The sequence below is a fragment of the Vicugna pacos genome, chromosome 1 (assembly GCF_048564905.1).
Source record: "Vicugna pacos chromosome 1, VicPac4, whole genome shotgun sequence".
NCBI classification, from domain to species: Eukaryota; Metazoa; Chordata; class Mammalia; order Artiodactyla; family Camelidae; genus Vicugna; species Vicugna pacos.
Genome location: NC_132987.1, coordinates 7504934 through 7530857, shown reverse-complemented (window position 1 = coordinate 7530857; position 25924 = coordinate 7504934). Strand labels below are relative to the sequence as shown.

The window sequence follows — 25924 nt, the reverse complement described above, 5'->3', positions numbered from 1 at the left end:
GCGGCGGCCCTGGTCTCTCACCACTGCGCCTGCGCGGGGCCAGCGCCAGCTCCAGAGTGAGCCTCTCAGGGGCGGCCCTCGGGGCGTGGGCTGAAACCGCCTGCAGGGAGAGGTGCTGGGGACGGTTTCTAAACAAAGACTAAACTGGGGAGAAGGGTGACGGGCTTTCCCTTGCCTTTTTAAGGGGAGATGGAACTAAAGGTGCTCAAGGGACGATCCGGGTGTCAGGCGTGGGGCAGTCCACGCCAGAGACCACCGTGCCTCTGTCATCAAACCATGAAGCTCACTCAAAGGCCTGGGACAGAGAGCCCTGCCGGTCCCCTCCCAGGTCCCCTTCCTTCCCCACCTGGGAGCACACCCCCTGCTTCCACCCGCCGGCAGCCCCATCTCCCCCGTCACTGTAATCTGCTGCCACCACACCGTCAAGAACAGCCTTCAACCAAAGATGGAAGGAAGACGTGACCCCAGTTCGTCCCCTCTCAGGGGAGTAACTCTGGGGTAAGTCTCCATATCCCCCCCGCAGAGTTCCACACCCGTCGCCCTCAGGGGGAGCTGGCTTAGTAATGCACCCCTTATTGGCCGCTCCTCCTCCCTGTCTCACTTCTCCGCTCCCCTACCTTCATCCCAAATGAACCAGGACTTGCACCCAAATCCTTGTCTTGGATTCTGTTTCTGTAGGAGCTCACACTAAGGCATCGCATCATTCCAGGGAGTTAAGAGGATTACATACGAAGAGGGTGGGCCTTCCACGTGTCCACCAGGAAGCCAGACTAAAGGGGTTCACATCAGAGGAGCAGAGGCCTCCCACCTTTCATGCCTACCTTCAAATTTTTTATTATAAAAAATTTCTTTTTGTTTTGGTATTTTTTGGGTGGGGTGATTAGGTTTGTTCGCTTCTTTATTTAATGGAGGTGCTGGGGATTGAACCCAGGACCTCGTGCATGCTAAGCACACACTCTACCACCGAGCTATATGCAGCCCCTACCCTGCTTCATCCTTTTCTAATGCAGAAAAGTAAGGGAAAGGCAGGGGGAAGGGCCCAAGTCACGGGCCACTGGCGATGCGCGCGGACGTGCACACCCCTCTGTGTGCGCGCACATGCACCCCAAGAGGCCGTTTCTACAAGGTACGGAGGGGAAGGAGACTTGAAGAGGTCTGCCTTAGGCGCTGTGGGTGCAGCTCCACTTGCCGACGCCCACACTGAATTGTTACATTACAGAAACACAAAAAGTAATTCAGAGCTACTACTTCCTACTTGGCTACACAACCCATGGCTCCATCACTTTCTGAAAAATGCCCTTTTAGGTGGAACATTTGCAGAGTCACCTTCTTTTTTTTAAGGAGGCAAAATATTTCGTGAAGTCAGTCTGTAGCCTCTGGGAGATGGGCCTTATTCTGGAGACAACTAGGTCACAAATATTTATGTCACTTACTTCCAGAAACAATTTTATTTAAGACTATTTTTGCCTTGCCACGTTTTAATCTCTTTCCAGTGATAAGCCATGAAAGCGATCAGTCTACAACAGAGTATAAATTCCTTCCGATTCTCCATAATGTGAAAGAGTTTAATTAAGGTGCTAACATACAATGTCTTTAATTTACACAAGTACATGCCATGATTTATTTTTGAAACTGGTGGTTCACTTTCTTTAAGCCACCAACACTGCCCAGAGGAATCCTGTCAGCAGAATTAGAAAGAGTTGCTCTGGTTGAAACACCAGAGTGTTCAACCAGAAAGAGGTTGGAAGCTCCTACTTTCAGGATGGGGTGGTGGAGGTGGGGCAGGGGTCCAGCATCCCCTCCCCTGGCTGGGGTTCCATGGTTGGAAGACCAGTGTTTAGAACCATCTTCTAGCATATTCTGAAGAGGAGACTAGATAAAAATTAAAACGCTTAAGAAATGAGACTTAAGGAGATTAGTTTCCCTCTGATGCTGCCCATAAGGGAATCTGCCCTCTCTCCTCCAAGCTCTGTGTGTGACCCAGCGTCCAGGGGACCGAGGAGCTGGAGGGGGCGTGTAAATGAAGCAGCACCTTCCCAGAGGGAGGAAGGGTCAGGCTCTGCTGGACAACTGGGGCAGGACTTACCGCAGAAGAGGGGCGGAATCTCCCCCAGAATAAAGGAGGGGTGGGACTGGGGTGAAAGAGGGTACACTGAGGCAGAAGGATGGTACTGCATGGAAAGGGTTAAACGTTCTAGAATGAATGACGGAATCGGTGGTGGGAGGAGATGGGATGAAAATAGAGGGAATGGACCATCTGCTTGGGAAGGGAAAAGAGGTCTGGACAAGTTGTCATGAAAGAGAAGCTCCCCTGCAATGAGAGGGGACAAGGACAGTGGTGCTCAGTGTAAACACACTTGTCACCTGGACCTGCCGTGTTCTCCGACTCTGCGACTCTGGGCCCCTTTCACCGAGACTTCTCTTCAGCCTCTGAGCGCCCAGCGCTCAGCTTTCCCCTCTCACCAAATCCACGTCACCAGCCAACCTCCCCTCCAGCTCACGCCATCCCCACACCCAGCCTCAGTGCCTCCCCGCCCCAACAACCAGCGGCCCCACCCTCACGGCAGATTTGACTTGCAGACTGCAATCCTCATGGCCATCCTCAAAATTTTGATCTCCCCTTGCCAAGGAGCCAGCCACTCACTCCTTTACTGTCCTTTACCCTCCATGGGGGACCAGCCAGGACTCAGCAGAGCTTCCTCATTGTCACCCCTCTCCCCTGGCTCCCACTATGGTCACTGGGATCTCAAGCCTTCAGACCAAAACAGCCCCCTACTTTCCTCAAGCAACCCCATTTCTACCAAACCCAAGATGACTTCTGACTCTTCGGGGTGGCTGATCAGAATTAGACAGGACTCACTCAGAAGCCCATAGTCCTTCCCAAGATACATCAACATGCAGACACACTTCACTCTGACTGCAAAGCTACTTACTGAACTCATATTTAACCCAGAAGAGCCACTTACTATTGAAAAAAAAAATTACTTGCTTAATCTTTTCCAAAGAAATCTTTTTGATGCAAATAAGTTCCCTTCAATTAACCAAAAATATATTTTCTTGAAGAGATATGCCTCTATTATTTACCAGCTGGGAGGCATACTATTAAAGAAAATAAAATAAAAATCTGTAAACTCCAAAGCACAAATCTACAGCAGTGAACCTGCCACAGGACTCGTAACACTAAACACTGAATCAGTGCTATTTAAAGCTGTGAGACATGCTCCCGAATCCGCCTGCTCCAATAAAGTCTGCATCAGTGTCCGCAGTACCAGCCCTGTGAGAGAAGACTTCCTTCCTCACTCTCGCCAGCAGCGGAGAATCATACTCAGTCATTTAATCAGCCTTTTGAAAATTAAACAGGGTCCCCACTGTTTCAGTCTGCATTCACCGGACACCCTAGAGTTGTTTGTTTTCCCCCGTTACCGTCCATTTGCATTTGCTCTTTTGTGCCCTGCCTATTCACATCTTCTGCCTGCTTTTTTAGGAGGTGGGTCTTTTCCTTCCTGCCTTGAAAGAGACCTCTGTCTGTCCTTCTCTTTGCAAATGCTCCTGGATTTCGCTGGGGTTTGGGTTTGGTTAGACGGGACTTGTAAATTTTTTAGAAAGCCGAATCTATGTTTGGCATGTCTTCAAGGCCTGGCCTGCAAAGAGGTCTTCCCCATACAACCAAAAGATGACGAAAATGGATGTTCTCCCAGAACATTTAAAATACAAAACAGTCCTCCACCAAAACGTCAGTATCATAAAAGACTGAAAAAAAAAACACACAAAACAAAAAGGCAGAGGAATTGTGCCAGAGCAGAGGAGACTACAGAGGCCTGCCATGATGCTGTGGTGCTGTGATTTATAAGAAACATGTATTTGGCCTTCGTCCCCTTTGCTGGCACAATGCTCCCTAAAACCCTTGGCGTCTCATCAGTAATGACAGCAATAAAGGTGACAGGAGTGTCTGCTGTTATTCACAACAAGCCCCTTTCAACCACACCTAAGTGAATGGACTCGTGGAAAGCCCTGAGGATGGAGACTGGTTGCCAAGGAAGCCAAACAGGTGAGTCCATCCTCTCCACCCCTGGGAAGGGAGCAGGTCTGGAGGTGGAGCTGATCACTAACAGCCAATGATTTGACCACTATGCCTCCGTAAGGAGGCCTCCATAAATACCTTAATGGAAGGGGTTTGGAGAGCTTCCTGGTTGGTGAACACCTGGAGGTGCCAGGAGGGTGACTTGCTCAGAGAGAGCAGAGAAGCCCCTATGTTCCTCCCCAACCCCACTCTATGTATGTCTTCCGCGCATCTGGCCTTTCGTCACCTGCATCCTTTTATACAAACTCGAAGTCTAGAATGTTAACTGTTTTCCTGAGCTCCATGAGCCACTGTAGGAAACTATCTAACCCAAGGAGGGGTCATAGGAATCTCTGATTTGCAGCAAGTCAATCAGAAGTGTGAATGATAACTTGAACTTGGAATTGGCATTGCGGGGGCAGGGTGCAGACCAAGCCCTCACCCTGTGGGGTTTGCACTAACCAGAGGCAGATAGTGCCAGACTTGAGCTAAATCGTAGGCCGCCCGTCGGTGTCCGCTGGAGAGCTGGAGGATTGCTCGGTGTGGAAACCCCACACGTCTGATGTTAGAAGCGTCTGGAAGTGGTAGGTGTGAGGAGGAGGGCAGACAAACCATGTTTTCCTTTCACATGACAATTAAATACATATGTGGCTCTAGACTGGATGCTTAGTGGAGAGGAAACTATGCCCTAAAAGACATTCTGAGGTCAACTAATAAAGCTGGAATACAAACAGCAGACTAAGCATTACATCAACGTTAAAATGTACTGAAGTCAGTAACTAGACTGAGGTTATGTAAAAGAATATTCTTATTTTTAGAAAAGCTAATACTTCAGTATTTAGGAGGGAAAAGCCACAATGTAAATGTAACCGATTCTCATATGGTCCAGGAAAAAAGTATAACACGTACAAATACACACACAGACGCACATACATGGTATCAGTCTGGTGGGGGCACGTATGAGAATAAACAACAAAGCAAACAGGGCAAAATGTTACCAATTGGTACATTTGGGCAAAAGACACACGGGCTGTTCCTTGTTACTATCCTCAAGACTTTTCCGTAAGGTAGAAATTACGTCCAAATAAAAAGTCTTTTAAAAAAACTTTCTTCCACTTGGAATTTGATCATCAAAGGTGAAGGACTCTGCTTTCACTTCAAATCACCTTCCAAGAGCCTGGTGCAAAGCACTGAATTACCCGAGAATGGCCAACCCCTGACTTGCGGGAAAAGCACACTTCTGGGGGTCAGCCACCACGTGCGGACAGCAGGGCGGGGACGGGGCGGGGACGGGGCTGGGGGCGGGTGTGCATCAAGGGCAGGGAGGCTCTGCTGGCCTACATCTCCAGCGGGGCGGATCCTGCCACTGACAGTGCTGCGTCAGACCTGCAAACACCCAGGGTGCCAGAGCGACCTGCCAACACCTGCTGCCAAGAATCATGGCGCAGTGGCGGCCTCGCTGGGAACAGGAGGCACGCTGTCTCTGTGGGCCATGACCTTCACTCACTGAGCTCTGGCTGCAAGGCTCCAGGCTGGTCCTCTGTGCCCCGCGGGCCAATGGACAGCAGCTGGGTGGGCCCCGGACACCAGGAAGCAGCAAAGGGCCCTGCCCCGGAAGGGTCTGTATGCGGTTCAAAGCCTACAGATGTCTTTTTAGTATTCTCTGCTCATGGGAATTTGAGGTCAAGGCCAGAAAAGGTCAAAGGAAGTCCCTCGATGACACCTTTTGAGTTGATTATGTGCAAAAGGCTGATCATTTATAAGCGGTCTCATCGTTAGTGATCTGAGACCTGGACTGGAGAGAAAGGGTCGTTTAAGATTAAGAACCCTTCAGGGAGTTCAGTCCAACAGAAATATAATGTGAGCCACATGGATACATTTAAATAGTCTAGTAGCCACTTTTAAAAGGTAAAATGAAACAGGTGAATCAGGATTTGCAGATACACATCACTCTATGTAAAGTAGATAAACAAGGTCCTACTGTACAGCACAGGGAACTATATACAATAGCTTGAAATAGCTTATAACGAGAAAGAACATGAAAAGGAATATGTGTGTGTATATATATGTATAACTGACCCACTATGCTGTATACCAGAAACTAACACTACATTGTAAACCGACTACGCCTCAATAAAAAAACATTGTTAACGAAGTAGGTGAAGTTAATTTTAATTAACTAATTTTATTTAAACTAATATATACCAGATCAGTCACTTAATATGTACTCAGTATAAACAATATTGTACATTCTTTCATTATATTAAGGCTTCAAGAGCAGTATGCATTTTCCACCAGCAACGCATTTCAGTTCTTGCAGCCACACTTTCAGTGTGCTCGCTGGTCACACGTGCCCGGTGGCGCCTGTGTTGGGCAGGACACCATCAACAGCACCTACATGAGGTTCCGATCGAATACCACAAAAGCTTTCAAATAAATAAACGTGACCAGCTGTTTTGTCAGTGTTACCAAATTCAATGAACACCTCCCAATCCAATTACACCCAAGAAGCCAGACATACTAGGAACCAGAGGAAAAGTCAGCCCTTCATCTCAGTCCAGTACAGAAAACCAACGCGGATACAAATAACTAGATGATACAAGCAGAAACCCTGCGACGCAGCTCCGAGGGGGTCTTTATTCTCTGCACCACGGGCTGGCATGGTCAGGCCTTGGGGGTGGACAGGGCTCCCCCCGTGGGGAAAGCAGCAGAGGCCCTGCAGGAGCTGTGGCCTCCACATCCAAGGCAGGGGTGGGAGAAAGTGTGAGGGACCCTCAGAGATGCTGGAGCGGCCCGGGGACCAAAATGCAACACAGGCAGAGGGGGGAAGGCCAGGGACAGAGGCCAGAGCCACCCGCACACTCAGCTGAAGACAGACTCCATCCTGAGAATGATTAGATGCCCAAAGGGTGGAAGAGGAGAACGGGGTCAGGTTGGACCACAAGCACCTTCTCGGGAAGCCAGGTGCACAAGAGTGGGGATGGGGACTCCAGGTGCTGCTGTGGGTACCACAACATACAGGGGAGCAGCCTGATTTGGGCAGTGCGAGCAGGAGGTGCACTCAGAGAAAAGCAACAGGGCTTCAAGACCCAAGGAGAGCAGGGAAAAGAATTTACACCAAGTCATCAGGAAAAATACCACCAGGTTTATCCCCTTAATTTCTGTTGTCCCAGCCTCACAGCTCCTGGCTCTGACATCAGAGTAGAAAAGATGGAGGAAGACACAGGTCCCCCAGCCAAGAGGAATACGCAGACTTGACCCAGGCGACTGTGCCCGCATGCTGGCCGGCCCCAGAGCTACGGCCCGTGGCATCTGCAGGGGACACGTGTAAATGGGGACCAGGCATGATGGACTAGGGGAGGGCTGTGCACATGTCCAAGGCCGGAGGAGAGGTGCTGGGTCAGCTGTCCATGAGAAAAGCGCTGGTAAGGCCCTTCATATTGTATACTGAGGTCGTTGTTTATTTCATTTTTTTTTTTTTGGAGGTACGGGGATTGAACCTAGGACCAGTGCATGCTAAGCATGGGATCTGGGGACATTGTTCATGTTGGTCTTTACTTTCCTTGGAAAATTTCTACTGTAAATAAGTAGGTAAGTGGAGGCAACCACAGTAATAAAGGAACACCAGTTTCCACTTCTGTAATGTTTAAATAGGTGTGTGTATCAGGAAAAAAAATGATGACATTGAAAAATAATCAGAAACTTACATAAAACTAAAAAAATATATATTCACTAGTCAAATTTAATAATCAGTATGTTCCATCATAGTTCAAAACAGGGGCAAAATGACAACAAAAATTCCAACTGTGTTTTGATCACAACAGTGTGTTTCCTCCCGTCCTGGTCACAGAAGCAGATCACCATTCCAACAAGCAGTCCCCAAAAGGAATTTTAATTAAAACTAAAGTAAGGAGGAGTGTGTGGGGCCCACTGCAGGACATTCTGTCAAATTTTTGTAAACTGAATTTGATTATACCAGTCCCAAATATCAAATGATTTCAGACAATGGACTAGAACATTCTGGGCCAGCACGCTCCAATAGAAATATAATGGAGGTCCATCAACAGATGACTGGATAAAGATGATGTGGTATATTTATACAATGGAATACTATTCAGCCACAAAAACGGACAACATAATGCCATCTGCAGGACCATGGATGTCCCTGGAGAATGTCATTCTAAATGAAGTAAGCCAGAAAGAGAAAGAAAAATACCATATGAGATCGCTCATATGTGGAATCTTAAAAAAATAAATAAATACAAAACAGAAATAGACTCATAGACATAGAATACAAACTTGTGGTTGCCAGGGGGACGGGGAGGTGGGAAGGGACAGCCTGGGATTTCAAAATGTAGAGCAGATAAACAAGATTGTACTGTGTAGCACAGGGAACTATATACAGGATCTCATGGTGGCTCACAGCGAAAGAGAATGTAACAATGAATGTATGTGTATGTTCATGTATAACTGAAAAACTGTGCTCTACACTGGAATTTGACACAACATTGTAAAATGACTAGAATTCAATAAAAAAAAGTTTTAAAAAAAAGAACATAGTGATTCAAAAAAAAAAGAAAAGAAATATAATGGAGGCCACACACGTAATTTTAAGCTTCCCAGTAGCAACACTGAAAAAAGAAACAGTGTGAAGTTAATTTTAATAATATATTTCATAAAGAATGTGAAAACAAATATATGTATGTATATGCAAAACTGGGACATTATGCTGTGCACCAGAGACTGACACATTGTAACTGACTGTACTTCAATAAAAATAATTAATTACTTAAAAAATAATAATATTTCATTAACCCAATACACCCCACAGAGTATCATTTCAACATGTAATCAATTTTAATAAGATATCTCACTTTTCTTTTTCACACTAAGCTTTCAAAGTCTGGCCTGTATTTCACAGCTACAGCTCATCTCAGTTTGGACTCACTACCATTGAAGTGCTCATTACCAAACTCAGCGAGTGGCTATGATATTGGACAGCAGAGGTCCAGGTGAACAGTTTCATTCTGCGGATGAAGATATGAATGGACGGCAAAACAGTGAAGGGACCGGTAAACCGCTGAGCCGGGCCTGGACTTCTTATCTCCCAGCTTGCAGCGGAATGTTCTTTCCATTTGATGACACTCAGCCCTGCGTTTCACACCAGGAGACACAGAGGAGTATCAAATGATGGCAGGCCAAGGACAGCCAGATGGGAGTAGCTGTCAGGAGACCACGTGAAACCGGAGCTCACTGTCAAAAGACTGTGCCTGGCTGGGCAAAGGCTACCCAGGGCAAATCAACAGAACAGACACCATTCTCAATCGATAGGCCTGAATGTTCTGTTTCGACAAGTCCGGGCGCATTACATAGATTGACACCCGTGTATGACTGCTGGAGACTAAAATCTCCATGCTCGGAGCAGGGACTGGGAAGAAGCACAATGTCCACAAACTGAAACGTTTCTGAGAATCCAAGCTTGCCTGATGCTTAACAGAACTCCCCCAACCTCTAGTCTGTTGGTAAGATTTAAGCAGCAATCTGCATGAATAAGAAAAGATGTCTGAAACTTGCTTAAAATACTCTGGCAAAAAAAAAAAAAAGTAGGGGAAGGAAATTAGACGTGAATCATTGTCAAGGCTGGGTGATGGATACAAGGCTGTTTATTAAACGATGCTTCCTACCTTTATGTATGTGTGAAATTTTCCACAAAAAAATTTATTTTTTAAGGGTAGAAGGGGGAGACATAATCACAGGAGAACGTGCCCTAGAGCCCTGACACTAAGACCAAGAAATAAACTATCGCATTCCGGCGAAGACCCTAAGATCACTTGAAAATGTGCAGACATGTCAGTTTTAAGGAAGCAGACTTGAAGACAGAGAAGAAAGGAAGGAAAAGGGGGGAATATTTTGAAAGTGCCCATAACCCCAGTATCCTGAGAAAATTCCCGTCAGCAGCTCAGCAGACGTCCTTCCAGACCTTCTCCTGTTCGTATGCAGTACAGCATACGTTTCATTACCTGCACCAACGAAATGAGGTTACACGTGTAGCGCCGTTTCTGTGTTGGCAGCCGTCCAGCTGGTTCTCGGAGAGGGAAACTCAAGGTCAGACGAGTGACAGATAACTGCGCTCATCAGGGCCCCTCCGGTAAGGATTTAAATCCTGAGCCAACACTCCCAGGGACCGAGGGAGCTGGAGCTGGACCACCCAGTGTCCTAGACAGAAGGTCCACAAACTCCTGCCACCGGGATCCCAGGACCAGGCTGATGCCGGGTTTCCCTTCGTTTGCAGCTTGTGGAAGCTCCCACGACCCTCAGAAACACTGTTTCCTCGCGTAAATTAGGCAGAGTTCACGTCTGTCATCGGAAGTGAAGAACCCTGAGAGTCCTGGAATGCTATGCTAACAGGAGCTAATAAGGATGCAGTTAATCGGCCAAGAAAAGGGCGAAAATTTTCATCTGCCTTAATTCATTTAATTCTCATAGCGCTCCTGGGAGGGAAATACTACTATTAACTCCTTTCAGAGCTGGAAAACTGGAGGTCCAGGCAGATTCAATAATATGCCCCAATAATAATACATTACATTTAATCTAATACATTCAATAATATTACATAACAGCCCCCGCTCACAGCTCCTGGCTGCGATTTGAACATGGGCTGGTGGATCTTGTCATTTGGTCCTAAATTGTAAAACCTCCCATTGAGCTGCTTTCTGACCTGCTTTTTTTCATTAATAATGTGCTAAGAATGTCTTTCCATTCTATCCATGTTAAGATGATGGAAAATACATTTTAATAGCCATACTGAATATTATAATATAGGTTTTCATAATTCAACCAATTATCTCCTACACTGGGATATTTAGGTTGCTTCTAGTTTTTTATTTGTTTTTATTTGATGGGGGGATAATTAGGTTTATTTATTATTTATTTTTAATGGAGGTACTGGGGATTGAACCCAGGGCCTCGTGCATGCTAAGCATGCGCTCCACCACTGAGCTACACCCTCCACGCTTTTTCCAGTTTTTTAATATCATGCATAAGGCTATAATAGCTGTCCTTTTAGTTCAAACTGAAGGCACATCTTAATTTATATTTCGGTGAAATTTGTGGCTCAGATTCGTCAGGTCAAGGGACATGTCCCTTTTCCTTCCATTCCTGGTCATGTGTTGTCAAATAAGGGTATTTGTATTCACAGCTTGTTAAGAAATTTAAAAGGGAACTAAGTTGGCTTTTCCTTGAGAAAGGCTTTTCCTGCCTTTGGGCATTCATGTGTGTTTACAAGCTCAGAATGGAGACAGTCTGTTCAGCTAACTAAGGAAGAAGATTCTGTTCTTCAACGTTAATTGCTGTAGGATAATAGGATTTCCCGATCGTACCAAGCACAGGTCTAGCCCAGTCGGAGCAGATCTTTACTGCGTCATATTTCCCGAAGCAATTCTAAAGGGCGCCACTCAGGGACCAGTTGTGAAAAGGTACCTTATGAGCAAAGATGGTTCTGTGACTTCTGGCATCTTTCCTTCGCCCTTTCCTTCTGGCAGCTTCAGAAATCAGAACGGACGTTTGCTGAGACACCAGACAAATCAACACAGTGATGTAATCATCGGTGTGTTTATTTCTTTTGTGAGATCAATGTTCTCTATTTCCTTTTCTCGGAAGGTCACTCGAGTGCAGTAACTTCCTGAGAAGACCACACTGCCTACTTTTTTTTTGCTCTGTAAGTACTGAAATCCTCTCCAGCTGAGGACAGAATTAACACTTCAAACTAGACGGAACACCAGGCTAAGGGAGGCTGATGCTGCGACCTTCTCATACACACAGGAAGCCTGAGAGAGAGACGATGGCTAACAGAAGCCACCCGCTTCCAAAGGGTCAGCGGGCAAGGCCCACGTGAGACAGGAGGGCGGGGGCAGGGCACAGCCACCAGAAGAATGACACAGCCATCCAGGATACGACATAAACGGGTCAGAGCCAAGCAGGCCCAAGATGGCGGAAGATTCGGCTTCAGTGGACCTTGAACCTCATTATGTGCTCACTGCAGTACATTAGCTGTCAGGTGACACACCCACTGGTGCCTTGACAGTTCCCAGACTGACCATAAAAGGCCAAAAACTGAGTGGGGGCCCAATTCCTAGGAATCCCCGCCCCTTACACAAAACAGCTAAATAATCCTCCCACTTGCCTGTGAAACTGCCCAGCCCGTAAAACCAGCCACCCCCGCACCCCGGGGCCACTCTCCCTGCTCAGACAGACTGCGTTCTGCCTAGGGAATGTGTGTCTCCCTAAATAAACTTGCTTTCACTTTACTATGGCTTGCTCTTGAATTCATTCCTGCTTTCACGTTTTTTCATAGTTACAGACTGGATAACTGAAGGCAGGAAAAAAAAAAAGAAAAGGAAGTATAATGTTCCAAGATCCCTCGTGACCTGGAATTTCCATTTCTAGGCAACACTAATTACCCAGTAACTTTTATCCACTCCGGTAAAATACAATTTAAAAACATGTTTTATCCTAAGAGGAGTATTGGGACACAGAACATACTAGCACCTTTCCCCTGAGTCTATCTCGCCAGGCTGACAATGATTATCTAGCAGGGACAGATAAGGCTGAAAGGGAAAACACAAGTAAATATTTACCAAACACAGCCCCAAGGAAGACAAGAGCTACCAGACACAGGAAACTAAAAAAAAAAAAAAAAAAAATGTGAAGATAAGACGAAGCACTCCCAGAAAGTTCAGGGAATCGGAGACTCATAACGCTAACGAGACTCAGAATGAATCAGGACGTGTTCCGTGTTACTCTGACCAGCTCAGTTGCCGCGCTGCATCTTATTTGGCAGTTCCCTCTCCCCGCAGCCCCACGCAACCACGTTCTTGGGGAAAATGGGGAGGAGACAGATGAGGAATCCATGCAAACAGCGCAGGCTTTGCCTCTCACATGAAGCCTTCCCGGCAAAGTCACGAGACTCTCCTGGCGGGGAGGGTACGGCTCAGTGGTAGAGCTCGTGTTGAGCATGCACGAGGTCCTGGGTTCAATCCCCAGTGCCTCCGTTAAAAAAAAATAATGAATAAATAAATAAATTAAATAAGTAAACAAACCTAATTACTTTCCCCTCTGCTCCCCAAAAAAGGAAAAAAAAAGTCTCTTTTGTTGTGGCCTCATATAGAGGGAAAGCACACAAGTTTGGTCAAGCTACGGAATTTGGTAAGTTACAATTTTCAGGCAACAAGGACACAGAGTTTCCGTGAAGGTTTAGGAACTCACCCAGGGCATGGCTACAGCTCCGGCAGGATTCCGTCAGACTGACGATTATCTGCTGCAGATCAGCTCTGGGGGGCGTGGGAGACGGGTTGGGGTTTTTCCAGCCATTACATTTACAGGATTCCTCAGCCTGCAAAATGAACAAAGAGAGAAGCAGAATCAGGTAACAGGCAGCAGTGGTCTGAATGTTTTACACACGAGCCGTACACACTAGTTACATGACAGCTACCCTCCCCGCTCCTGAGTTAGCCGTGTTGTACACATCCACAAGAAACAAGCGCAGACAAAAGGCAAAGCGGGTGTGCGACTTGGGCATTTGGGGTTTTGGTACTGGTTTGTTTTCTGCTGGCTGGAAGCTGCGTACTGCAGCACAGAGAGCAGACCCACCCACTTTGGTACCAGTGCCCCCAGCAAGCATCCATGGAGTAGTGGATCCCAAGGGAGCCCATCCATTAAGCTTCCCAAAGGGACAAGCGAGACCCCTGAAGTCCCTGCAACAGAGCTGGGGCCCAGGTCACAGCTGAGCCTCACAGGCCCCAAGACGCCAGCTCCAACCCTGCCCCGTGGAACTGAAGAAGCCAGCAATCTCAGGGACTTGAGCCGAGCTGAAGCCACGCTTGCAGGCTCCTCCAAGCCCTCTGCGGCAGTGGAGAGAGCTCATCACAGTCTGGGAGCCGTGTGTACCTCCCAAATTCCCTGTACTATTATCTTACCAACACTTGACAGAATCTTAACTTTTTCCACATATACTTCACACTTCCCTACCTTCTTAGAGGACACAAATTTGAATACAAATCTAGCCTTTTTGTGATGACGTGGGTTATGGAGTAGAGGACAAGCATGGAAAGATATCAATTGTTCCCAGTGATCCTGCCAAGCTACCACACTGGGGACTTGGGGGTCAGCAGGGGTGGGAGGCTAGCAGGCTTGCACTGAGTGACTCCAGCCACTTAGAATTTTTCTGCCCATTCCCCTCTGTTCTTTACCCCTCCACCCCTCTCTCCATCTATGTACTGCTTCAATCTGCTATGGCTGGAAAACTATGAAATTAATTGTTAGAATAAGAAGAAACACAGGCTGATTCATTCGCGTTAAGAGACTTCTAGGGACACTGTCCAATACGGGAGTCACAAGTCACATGTGGCCATTGAGCACCTGAAATATGGTTTGTGCAAACTGAAATGCATGGTAGGTGTAAAACACACACCAGAGTTAGACAGGTGCAAAAAAAACTCATTAATAATTTTCACATTCATTACATGTTGAAATCTCAATATTTTAGATACATGAAGTTAAATAAAAGACACTAAAATTCATTGGACCTGTTTCTCTTTCCTTTTTTAATGTGGCTGCCAGGACATTCAAAATTACCCACGTGGTTCCCATTACACTTCAACTGGACAGCACTGGCCTTTAAACAAACTGTACAGACTTTTGTTCCTGAGCTTTGCAGTCAATCTTTTTTTCCCTGAGACATCTTTTCTCCCTGCTTTAGATGTCCCCACACTCCACATCCTCGTGGACCAGATGGCTGCAGTTAATGGAAGTCTGAATTGCAGAAAATTCCAGAATGCCTGCTGCCTTGACATCACACAGACAATTCTCCAAGACAGAACAGTTTCCGAAGGGTACACATGTCTAGGAGAGTAAGAAAGGAAAGAATAGTGGGGAGGGGAGAGCTCAGTGGTAGAGCACATGCTTATGCATGCATGAGGTCCTGGGTTCAATCCCCAGTACCTCCAATTAAAAAAATAATTAAAAAAAAAAAAGAAAGAATAATTGGCAAGGCAAGAAGGGTCAAAGATGAAGGTGAAAGAAGAAAAGGTCAAGGTGGAAGAAGGCTTTTGATCATAAGCCCTTTCAGCAGGCCCAGTGACTCTGGCAAGCCCCACCTGACTGCTCCTCACATGTCATCACAAGATGGGCACGGATGGGCCGGGGGAAGGGCCCCACGTCAGCAACCCCAGCAGAGCAGACCCCCGGAGTAGCTCCGGTGAGCCTCTCGCGTGGCCAGGCATCAGGCAGGACCAGCTGTCACCCCCACTGCTCTGCTACTTGGCTCAGCTGGGCCCTGACATTCTCTGCAGAGAGCCACCCACCTCTTTAGAGACTGGGAAGGTCTCAGAGGCCATGTTCTTGAGGACTTGCTCCCAAGAAAGCATCCCTACCATCTCCGCAGGAGTGGAGGGAACCAGCCCGCGAGGACCACTCCTCTCCCGGCGGTGGGAGAGCTCCCAGCCTCCAGCTGCCCTGAGCAGTTGGGCAGATCCGGCTGCCCTTTCCAAAGAGGCCTCTGGTTAGAGGAAGGAAAGTGACAACAGAAGAGTCCCAGCAAGCCAGCCGAGTACAGCAGGCCCGACCTCCAATGAGAAAGCAGCGCCGGCCAGAACACTCTGAGTTCGGAGAGCTACATTCTTGGCCAAAGAATTACTACGCACGTCGACTCACTCACGCCACAGCACGCGCTGAGGGCCACGCTCTGCCAGCGACTTCTGCTGGGTGTAAAAGGAAACGAAGCGCGATCCCGTCTGTCCTCGCGGAGCTGACACTGGGGTGGCGGGGACGGGGCAAACAGGCAACACAAATAAGCACATCATACAGTACATGAGAGGGTGACTGCACCTGGAAAGCAAGATGGGGAGACGGACACAGGGGAGTTCGGGGGAGAGGGAGATCGAACGTGCAGTTCTAACCAGGCCTTTCTGAGAAGCCGGCATCAAGCAAAGGCTGGACCACTTAGCGATCGGGTGGAAGAGCATCCCAGGCAGAGGGAACAGCCTGCACCACGCTGAGGGCGAGCCCGGTGTGCTCCACAAGGAGCCACGGCCAGTGAGGCTAGAGCCCGGGGGGCAAGGGGAAGAGCTGGAGGAGGTGAGGGGGGGTGGAAGTGGTGGCTATCCTACAAGGCATCCAGGCAATGATAAGGCCTTTCTCCTGGCTCCCTGATCTCTCCTCCTGCTCTCAGACAGGATCCCCCAGGCTTGAAACAGGGACAGAGACAGATCACCAGGGCGAGACAGGATGTCTCCAAACTCATTCATTTCTCTCTCTCACTTTTTCCTTTAGGCATTAGGGTAAACCACCCTTACTTCCTTATTTTCTTTAACAGCAATCATTGAGAAAAAAAAATTCCATCCAGGTTTCGGTCTCTAATTTACATGAGCAAATCATCCTTTTTCCTCCTCCTTTTAACATCCAGTCCAGGAACCACAGTGTGTTCTGGTACACAGGGAAACACAATCATTACTACAACCCAGAACGGATGCATCTCTCTGACACCTGGGTGGAAAGGAATGCCACACCTCCACCAAGGCCCACCGAGAGTGCACAGGGCGCTCCTTGAATTATAAAGATGCCAAGTTGCCTAGCCAAGGGTTTCATAACCTCAGAAGGATCCAGATTTACTCCACAACTTGGGGGCAGCTGGATAATGACTGAGGTTCAAAACCCCAAGGAAGCGCGTGACTTGGGAGGCTGTCCTCATTTGCCTCAGGAAACACTTTAGCTTCTGACCACCAGGATGGATTTTGCATCTGGGCAAACTTGCAACCGCAGCCCAAGTCTCCTTCTTTGGCAGGCTGGCTGGCTCCGGGCAGGAAGCAAAACTGGCAGGAATTCTGCATGGACCAGAATCAAACCCACCAGAGCCAGCAGCTGTCACTCCAGATTCTCAGAGAGACGGTGACCTAGTTAAGCACAAAGTTCCGCCTTACAAGGGAGCTCCGGGAGCCAGCTTGCTGAGAATCGATCCAAAAGCAATTGCTGGCCCGCATCCTCCACTTCCCCTCAGAGAGCCACCAACCTGGACGAAACGTCACTGTCCCGGGACCTCCCCGAGGCTTCTCACACAGACGGTGTTAGGACTGGATTACCTCAGAAGACAAGGCGAATGGGGTGTGTTTTCCCTGCCTCTGGCCGCGGTGAGGGGGTGGAAGAAAGCCAGGGAGGAGAGGGGAAGGAGCAGATAAAGCACCAGCCTTTCCCACTCTCTCAGGCACCGTCTACTGACTCTCAGACACAGAACTCCCACTGCGTGTCACTCACGGGACTGGATGCTGAGGACACAAGAAACCTCTGCAGAAATGAAAAGTCCACCCCGGGGGTTCTCAACCTTGGAGGCACCTGGCGTGGCTGGAGCACTCTTTAAAGCCTGAGGCCCACCCCTGAACCCAGACCACTGAAATCAGAAGCTCAGGGGATAAGACCCACGCGCCAGTACTTTTAGCAACTGTTCCCAACGTGTAGCCAAGGTACAGCATCTCTGATCTCCAAGGAAGGGATACTAGTAATGGATCCATTGAAAAGACAGTGCTCATAGGGGCACGTCAGAGAGATCTCTGCAGACACGGGCCCTTCGAGCAGGGAGGGGAGGGCAGCTCAGTCAAGAGGAAATAGCATGTGCACTTGTTCTGAGCACACCTGTAACCTCCCGCCTCCTGTACAGTTAAACACACGGGTACCTGCTTCCTCCAGATCATTTTCATGCAGCACGAGAGCAGCAATGTGGAGAGACTGAGGCAGAACGGGGGGTAGGGGGTGGTCTACTCCTCCTCCGTGTCACAATTTTCTAGAATGTTGGTGAGGGGGACAGAAGAACGTGTATTGTTTAATATTCTAAAATCACCAGCATTTGCAGAAACATGGATGGACCTAGAGATGATCATACTAAGTGAAGTAAGTCAGAGAAAGACAAACTTCATATGATGTTACTTATATGCGGAATCTAAAAAAATGATACAAATGAACTTATTTACAAAACAGAAACAGACTCAGTGACACAGAAAACAAATTTATGGTTACCAGGGGGGAAAGGGAGTGGGGAGGGATAAATTAGGAGTTTGGGATTAGCAGGTACAAACTACTGTATATAAAACAGATAAACAACAAGGACCTACTGTACAGCACAGGGAGCTATATTCAATATCCTGTAATAACCTATAATGAAAAAGAATATGAAATACATATTTATGTATAACTGAATCTTTGTGCTGTTACAGCAGAAGCTACCACAACATTGTAAACCAACTAAACTTCAATAAAAACAATAAAAATAAAAAATAAAATAGAATTACCAACATAAACAAATACATCACAAATAGAACAACCCTTACTTTTCTTATGTCATAATATTTACCTTAAAACTCAAACCTAAATTAAAAACAAAAGGTTGAGATCCATTAGCCTAAAACAGATAAGACTTTGGGACTGAATCACAGAGGTAACGCATACCTATTCTTCCTCAAGTCCTGCTGAGCAAACAGATGTCTGGAAATTTCCTCAGATAACCTGGTAGGAGGAGACTGGATCTTCCTGCAGCAAAGCCTAAGAACTAGAAAGTCCTTTCAGGACATACTGCCTCCCTCAGACTCTGCAGGCGTGGAGAGAGCTGGATGGAGGGAAGGGCGCAGGGGCAGGGACGGAGGGCTGACACACGCCTCCATCACGAGAGGCTGGCCGGAGACTCCGGGGAGGGGTCCTGTCCGGCCTCCTGCAAGGGAGGCTCCCTCCCTCTCCCACTGCTCAGCACCCTGCCCTGAATCAGCCCACGGCAGCCACGGGGGAAGGAAAGGAGGCCAACTCACTGTCAGCAAAGTGTTTCGTCTTAGCTGGAAGCGGGGAGAAAGGCTGCAGGGGACAGTACTCAGCATCAAGTCGTGCTCACGGGGGTGGGCCTTGCAGTTGAATAAATGCGGTTTCAAGTCTTAGCTCCAAAATTTACTAACTGTATGAACCCGGGGCAAATCACTTAATCTCCCTTAGCTTCCCAATCTATATGAGGAATATAAAAATATATCATGAGTATAAAATATAATGAGTATAAAATGAGTATGTGAAAAAATATCTATCTAATAAGTATAAAATATAATGAATGTATAATGGGTGTTAAAAAATCTATATGAGTATAAAATAACTATATGAGTAAAATATAATGAGTATGATGAGTATAGAAATACCTATATGAGTACAAAAATATAGAATATAAAATGTACTCTCTATAATGATTATAATGAGTATAAAAGTATCTCTATAATGAGGTATCACCTCACACTAGCCAGAATGGCCATCATTAAAAAGTCTACAAACGACAAATGCTGGAGAGGGTGTGGAGAAAAGGGAACCCTCCTGCACTGTTGGTGGGAATGTAAATTGGTGCAGCCACTAAGGAGGACAGTATGGAGTTTCCTTAAAAAACTGAAAACAGACTTACCATATGATCCATCAGTCCCACTCCTGGGCATATAACCAGAGAAAAATATAGTTCAAAAAGACATGCACCTCAGAGTTCACAGCAGCATTACTGACAATAGCCAAGACATGGAAATAACTCAAAAGTCCATCAACAGATGACTGGATAAAGAAAATGTGGTGTATATATATAAATAAATACAGAATAAAATAATGCCATTTGCAGCAACATGGATGGACCTGAAGATCGTCATTCCAAGCGATGTAAGTTAGAAAGAGAAAAATGCCACACGATACCACTCACATGTGGAATCTAAAAAAATGACACAAGTGAACTACTTAACATTTATAACTTAGCTGACTGATTTCTTGAATATGTGTAAGCACGTCTGACTGTCCTTTATGACTGGATGACTGCATTCTGTTGATTCTTATTTTGTTAGTTGGCTTTATTCCTTTGATAACTACTTAAGTTTAAAAAGCTAAAGCTCTAATCTGTTCTTAGAAACAACGAACAGTACGTTCATGTACATTTTAAAAAATACGTGCCGTATATTGTATATATGTATTTACATGCAATATTGTAAATGTGCGGTCAAGTTGTATCAATTTTACCTAATTAAACTGAAAAATGAAAGAAAATCTCTATAATGAGTATAAAAATCTACATAATGAGTATAAACCTATATAATGAGTATAAAAATATCTATCTCACAAAACTGTTGGGGGCGCTAAGTAATTAATGTGGGAGGCACTGAACGAATGGAGGTGGTAATAAAGAAGATGATAATACGCTAGGAGTGCCTGTCGGGTGAAGGAGGAGATGGGACAAGAGCTTTATAAGCCATGATGAACTATGACGGTTAATACTTTAAAGCAAGGACTTGAAGAGTATGCAACCAATGAAAGCAGCCTGAGGATACTGGCCCCAGTCACTGTGAAACTGGCCACAGCTCTGACTGAACAAGACTGGACCGCTTACAAATGAAAAGTCATGCTCCTCACAGAACAGATCAGCTCCATTCCCACGATACGTGAGAACGATGGAAATTACTCAAAATGCTCACTGGGTGATCGCAGGGGACACTTTCATAACTGACTGGATGCGAAGACAGAGAAATGGCCAGGTTTCATGTATACAATCCCTCAGCAAGAGCACCATGTATCAAAGTCCATGGGACATGGTTAAGGCCACACTTAAAGGAAAACATAGATCCTTCAATGAACTTGTGGAAAAAACAGAAAGATTAAAAATAAATAAACTAATCATTCAACTCAATAATCTAGGGGGAAAATAAGACACTCAAGGAAAACAGATGAAAGAAATTAAGGTAAAAAATTTTTAAGGAAATCAATAATGAGCAAAATCATACACCTAACCAGTATAACCATGGTTGGTTTTTGAAAAAAAACATTAAACTCTTGGCAAGTCTAATCAAGGTCAGGAGAGCATACCAAACAAAAAAAAAAGGAGATAAAACTACAGATTTATTTTATAGCTAAATAAGTACTCTGTAGAACTTTATGCCAATCAATTTGATAAACTAGATGAAACCCAGTGAGTTCCTTGGAAAACATAAATTATCAACCCTGATTTAATAAGTAGTAAACTTTCTAAAAACCCTAGAAGAAAGAAAAAAGTAGTCAAAGATCTGCTCCTAAAAAAGGACCCAGGTCCAGATGGTTTTATGGGAAGGTTGTAGTTACTTTCAAGGGCTGTCCAACATAAATATGTGAACCACAGAAAAAATTTAAAATTTTCCAGTAGCCACATTTTAAAAAGTAAAAGAAGTAGGTAAAACTAATTTAATTAATATATATATTGCCTATAATGTCTAAAATATTATCATCTCAACATGTGAATTGGTATAAAAACATTATGAATAAGACATTTTACCAATTTTTTTTATGCTAAGTCTTCAAAATTCCAAGCTATGTCTGACATGGTACATCTCAATTCAAACGGTGTCAGGTGCTCAAATCATTTGTGGCTAGTGGCTACCATATTAGCCAGCAGGAGACCAGTTCGTTGCTATGTATTGTAGACTGTGCCAAAGTGCAAAGCATGAGAAAAAGAATTTTTTTAAAAACTCTCATGTCATTCTATGAATTTAGTATAACCCTGACACTAACACAAAATACAGAGAGCAAAAAGCATGGAAAAAGTCACCAGCTCAACCTCACAAAAACAGAAATAAAATATTTGTCAATCAAATCCAATAGTACACAATCAAAATCATGCATCTTTTTTTTCTTTTTCAGTTTTATTAGTAGAATTGTTACAATCTGACTGCACGTGTACAATATATTGTATGTAAATACATATATACAATATACTGCATTTTTTTAGTTTATATATATGTACTGATCATTGTTTCTAAGAACAGATTAGAGCTTTAGCTTTTTAAACTTACATAGTTATCAAAGGAATAAAGTCAACCACAAAATAAAAATCAACAGAATGCAGGAATTCAATCATAAAGGACAGTTAGATGTGCTTACACATATTCAAGAAATCAACCATCTAAGTTGTTAATAATAAGTAATTCATTTGTGTCCTTATTTTTATTTTTTATTTTTTTAGATTTCACCTATAAGTGATATATGGCTTTTTTCTTTCTTTTTCCAGCCCACTTCACTTAGAATGATGATCTTCAGGTCCACCCATGTTGCTGCAAGTGGCATTATTTTGTTCTTTTTTATGGCTGAGTAGTGTTCCATCATATATATGTACCATGTCTTCTTTATCCAGTCATCTGTTGATGGATATTTGGATTGTTTCCATGTCTTGACTATTGTAAATAGTGCTGCTGTGAACATTGGGGTGCATGTGTCTTTTTGAATTGTATTATTCTCCAGGTATATGCCCAGGAGTGGGATTGCTGGATCACATGGTAAGTCTATTTTTAGTTTTTTAATGAACCTCCATACTGTCCTCCATAGTGGCTGCACCAATAAAATCATGCATCTTGATTGGTACATAATAACTAAAGCTTGTTATAGGAATGCATAGATAGATCATTTGAAACAAATTGATTATGTTAAGAAATTAAAGGAAGATAAAAGAATTATAGTTGATGCCCAAAAAAACTTTTCATAATACTCAGCAGCAATTTCTGATTTTTTTTTTTTTAAATACAGAACGATTCACAAACTTGCACGTCATCCTTGCGCAGGAGCCATGCTAACCTTCTCTGTAACGCTTCAGTTTTAGTATATGTGCTGCCAAAGCAAGCACAATTTCAGATTTTTTTTTTAAATAGCAAATTTGGTACAGAAGAAAATTATCTTTTTTTAATTAATTTTTAAAAAAATTTTCTTGGAGGGGTAATTAGGTTCACTTATTTATTTTTAGAGGCGGTACCAGGGATTGAACCTAGTAGGACCTTGTGTATGCTAAGCATGCGCTCTACCGCTTGAGCTACACTCTCCCTCCAGAAGAAAATTATCTTAACTTGAAAATAAACATTATACTGAACAGAGACAAGAAACTGTTCCTGTTAAAGTTACCAAAACAAGGAAGCCCTGAATACGCCCAGAGTTCAACACTGTATTATCAGTACACAAAAACCATGAAAATTGGCAGGCAATGCTTAGAGATTATCAAAACGAAAAAAAAAAAAAAATCAATAAATTGGCTGGATATAAGATCAACGTACAACACACAGATTTTATATCAGAAATAACCACTTGGAAAATGTAATAGGAAAAAAATCTTAATAGCAAGAGCCATCAAATACTTAGGGATAAATCTTCAAGGAAATGAGTAAGACCCATAAACAGAAAACTACAACTGTCTACTGAAGACCAATAAATGAAGAAATATGCATTATTCTTGGAATACTCAATATTGCCAAGCTATCAATTCTCAAGGAAGACTCAATATTGTAAAAATATCAATTCTCTTCCAAATAATCTATGAATTTTGTTAAGTCAGATCAGTTGAGAGAATATACACTTACAATGCATTTATCAAAGTATTAAGATCCAGAACATAAAAAGATCATCTACAGAACAATAAAAAGGTTTGACAGAAAGAAAACAGCAAACCTAAGTGAAAGAAAAATAAATGTTAATAGCAAATAAACCTATACAAAGTGGTCAGCATAGCTGGTAATGGAGAAATGAAAAATTAAAAGCCCTGTGAGATATTTCCTCACAGTAATTATGATGGCAAAAAATAAAAATAAAAGGTTGACACTGTTAATATCTAAAGCACCCAGGATGTGAGGAAACATGCATGCAACTGATACACACGTATGGGAGGGGACACTGGTGCAGCCTTTCAGAAGACAAGTTGAAATGTTCCTGCCCTTTGGCCCGAATGCGCTACTGGGAAACTCTCTTACAGAAATAATTCACATGTGCTCAATGACATTTGTCTGCTGTTTATTAAAGCAAAATGTAAATATATATGTCATCTTATATACAGCAAATACATATATATAGGTCATCTAACATTTGATCCACAAGAGAGGAAACTTATTCAATTATATAGATTGTTACAGGCTAACTTACAATAGCCAAAATATGGACGCAACCTAAGTGCCCGTCAACAGATAAATGGATAAAGATGTGGTATATAAGGACAATGGAATATCACTCAGCCATAAAAAATGAAATTTTGCCATTTGCAGCAACATGAATGGACTATTATGCTAAGTCAAATAAGTCAAGCAGAGAAAGACAAGTACTGTATGGTATCACTTACATGTAGAATCTAAAAAAAAATGACAAACTAGTGAATATAATAAAAAGCAGCAGACTCACGGATTTAGAGAACAAACTAGTGGTTACCAGCAGGGAGGGGCAACAGAGGGGTAGGGGATTAAGAGATACAAACTATTAGGTATAAAATAAGCTACAAGGATGTATTGTGCAAGCAATACAGGCAATATTTTACAATAACTATAAACGGAGTATAACCTGAAAAATTGTGAATCACTATATTGTACACCTGTAACTTACATAACACTGTACATCAATTATACTTCAATTAAAAAAAAGAGTGAAAAAAACTTTTTTTTAATTGAAGTACAGTCTGTTACAATGTGTCCATTTCTGGTGTACAGCACAATGTCCCAGTCGTGCAGATACATACATATATTTGTTTCCATATTCTTTTTCATTACAAGTTGCAAGATATTTACTATAGTTCCCTGTGCTATACAAAAGAAATCTTGGGGTTTTTTAAAATCTATTTTATATATAGTAGTTAATATTTTGCAAATCTCAACTATCTGTGCTGACACAAACTCTCTAGGTCCTGGTGAATAGAAGAAAAGGCAAACCATAGAATAATACATAGCATCATTGAAAGTATTTTTTAAATAAATGAATAATCAATTTAAATATACATGAATGTGGGTGTACAGAGGAACAAGATAGATATACATTTACGGGGGGGGCGGTGCAAAAGTTGGAGAAGGGAAGGGACATTCACTCTGAACTTTGTTTTCTTCTCTGGTACTCATATTCATGGGTTGCTTGCTAATTCTCTCTAATGCTGATTCCTCACTGGGGAAAACATAGTTCCAGAGAAATTCCAACCACAGTAACAGAGGCTCAGCACGCATCAGCTGGGGGAGGGAGGGTGGAAACCACATCCTTATCACAAACCACACTAAAGAACTCAAGGAGCCAAAACTGGTCCCCTGTGGGGCTGCTTATAAACCAGCCTCCTCCCCTCAGCGAAGTCCAAGCCAAAAAAGAACAAGCTTGCAATTCTTGGAGAAGACAATACTGATTTTGAGAGATATAAATCCTGCCTCCATTATTGCAACGGGCTTAGAGCAATTGGCCGAAAGAAAAATTTATGCCTCTTCTTGTCTTAACATGGGAGCATAATGCCCGTGTTCCCGGGGGGCCAAGAGATGGATGGGTCACAAATCTCACGGCAGGGAGATGAGTAGTAACAGTCCCTTATGCCCCCTGCTCAATAAAATATGCTGTGTCCCTAATATTAGCCACACGTATTTAAGCCACTTGTGACAGAAACGCTTAATAAACTACACCGATAAAGCCTGATACTTAAAAATGGAACTGAGCACAGGACTTTTCTTCCGAAACTGGCTAACTCTGCCTCTCCCACTGAGTCCTGGGAACCCAGGAGCTTCTACAAAGTAGGCTTGTATTTCTTTTGTTCAGAACTGACCGAGACTTCTTCCAAATAAACAGAAAATTCCATGGAAACTAAGAGGAGGATGAAGGGAGGGAGAGAAGAAAGGGGAGAGGGTGAAAACACAAGGCGAAGCGCTGAAGCCCGCAGCACAGCGCCCCGCCTGCGCGGGCCAGGCCGCGGAGGTCAGCCGCGGGGGCCGCCCAGCCCTCGGGCAGGTCCAGGCTGAGATGCGCCATAAGTGTGCTGAATTTCAAAGACTTAGTGCCAAGGGGAAAAAAAGGTTAAAATATCTCATT

The 25924-nt window shown here is 44.4% G+C and overlaps 1 protein-coding gene and 1 non-coding gene across 7 annotated transcripts in view; both read right to left on the bottom strand.

Moving 5' to 3' along the window:
* The window catches only part of KAT2B (lysine acetyltransferase 2B), a 93432-nt gene that overhangs the window by 46428 nt on the left and 21080 nt on the right, over nucleotides 1-25924 (bottom strand). For 3 of the 6 annotated variants that reach the window (XM_072948251.1, XM_072948394.1, XM_072948450.1), the window contains exon 2: nucleotides 13325-13451. In XM_072948251.1, the coding sequence (XP_072804352.1) occupies nucleotides 13325-13451 (127 nt within the window). Of the gene's footprint in view, nucleotides 1-13324; nucleotides 13452-15769; nucleotides 15914-17123; nucleotides 17143-17781; nucleotides 17815-25924 lie in introns of those variants that run through there. The other 3 variants (XM_072948281.1, XM_072948497.1, XM_072948345.1) reach the window with 3 other exon arrangements.
* On the bottom strand, nucleotides 22639-22745 carry LOC116281537 (U6 spliceosomal RNA). The gene has a single exon (XR_004191004.1). It is a non-coding gene; the product is annotated as a U6 spliceosomal RNA (small nuclear RNA).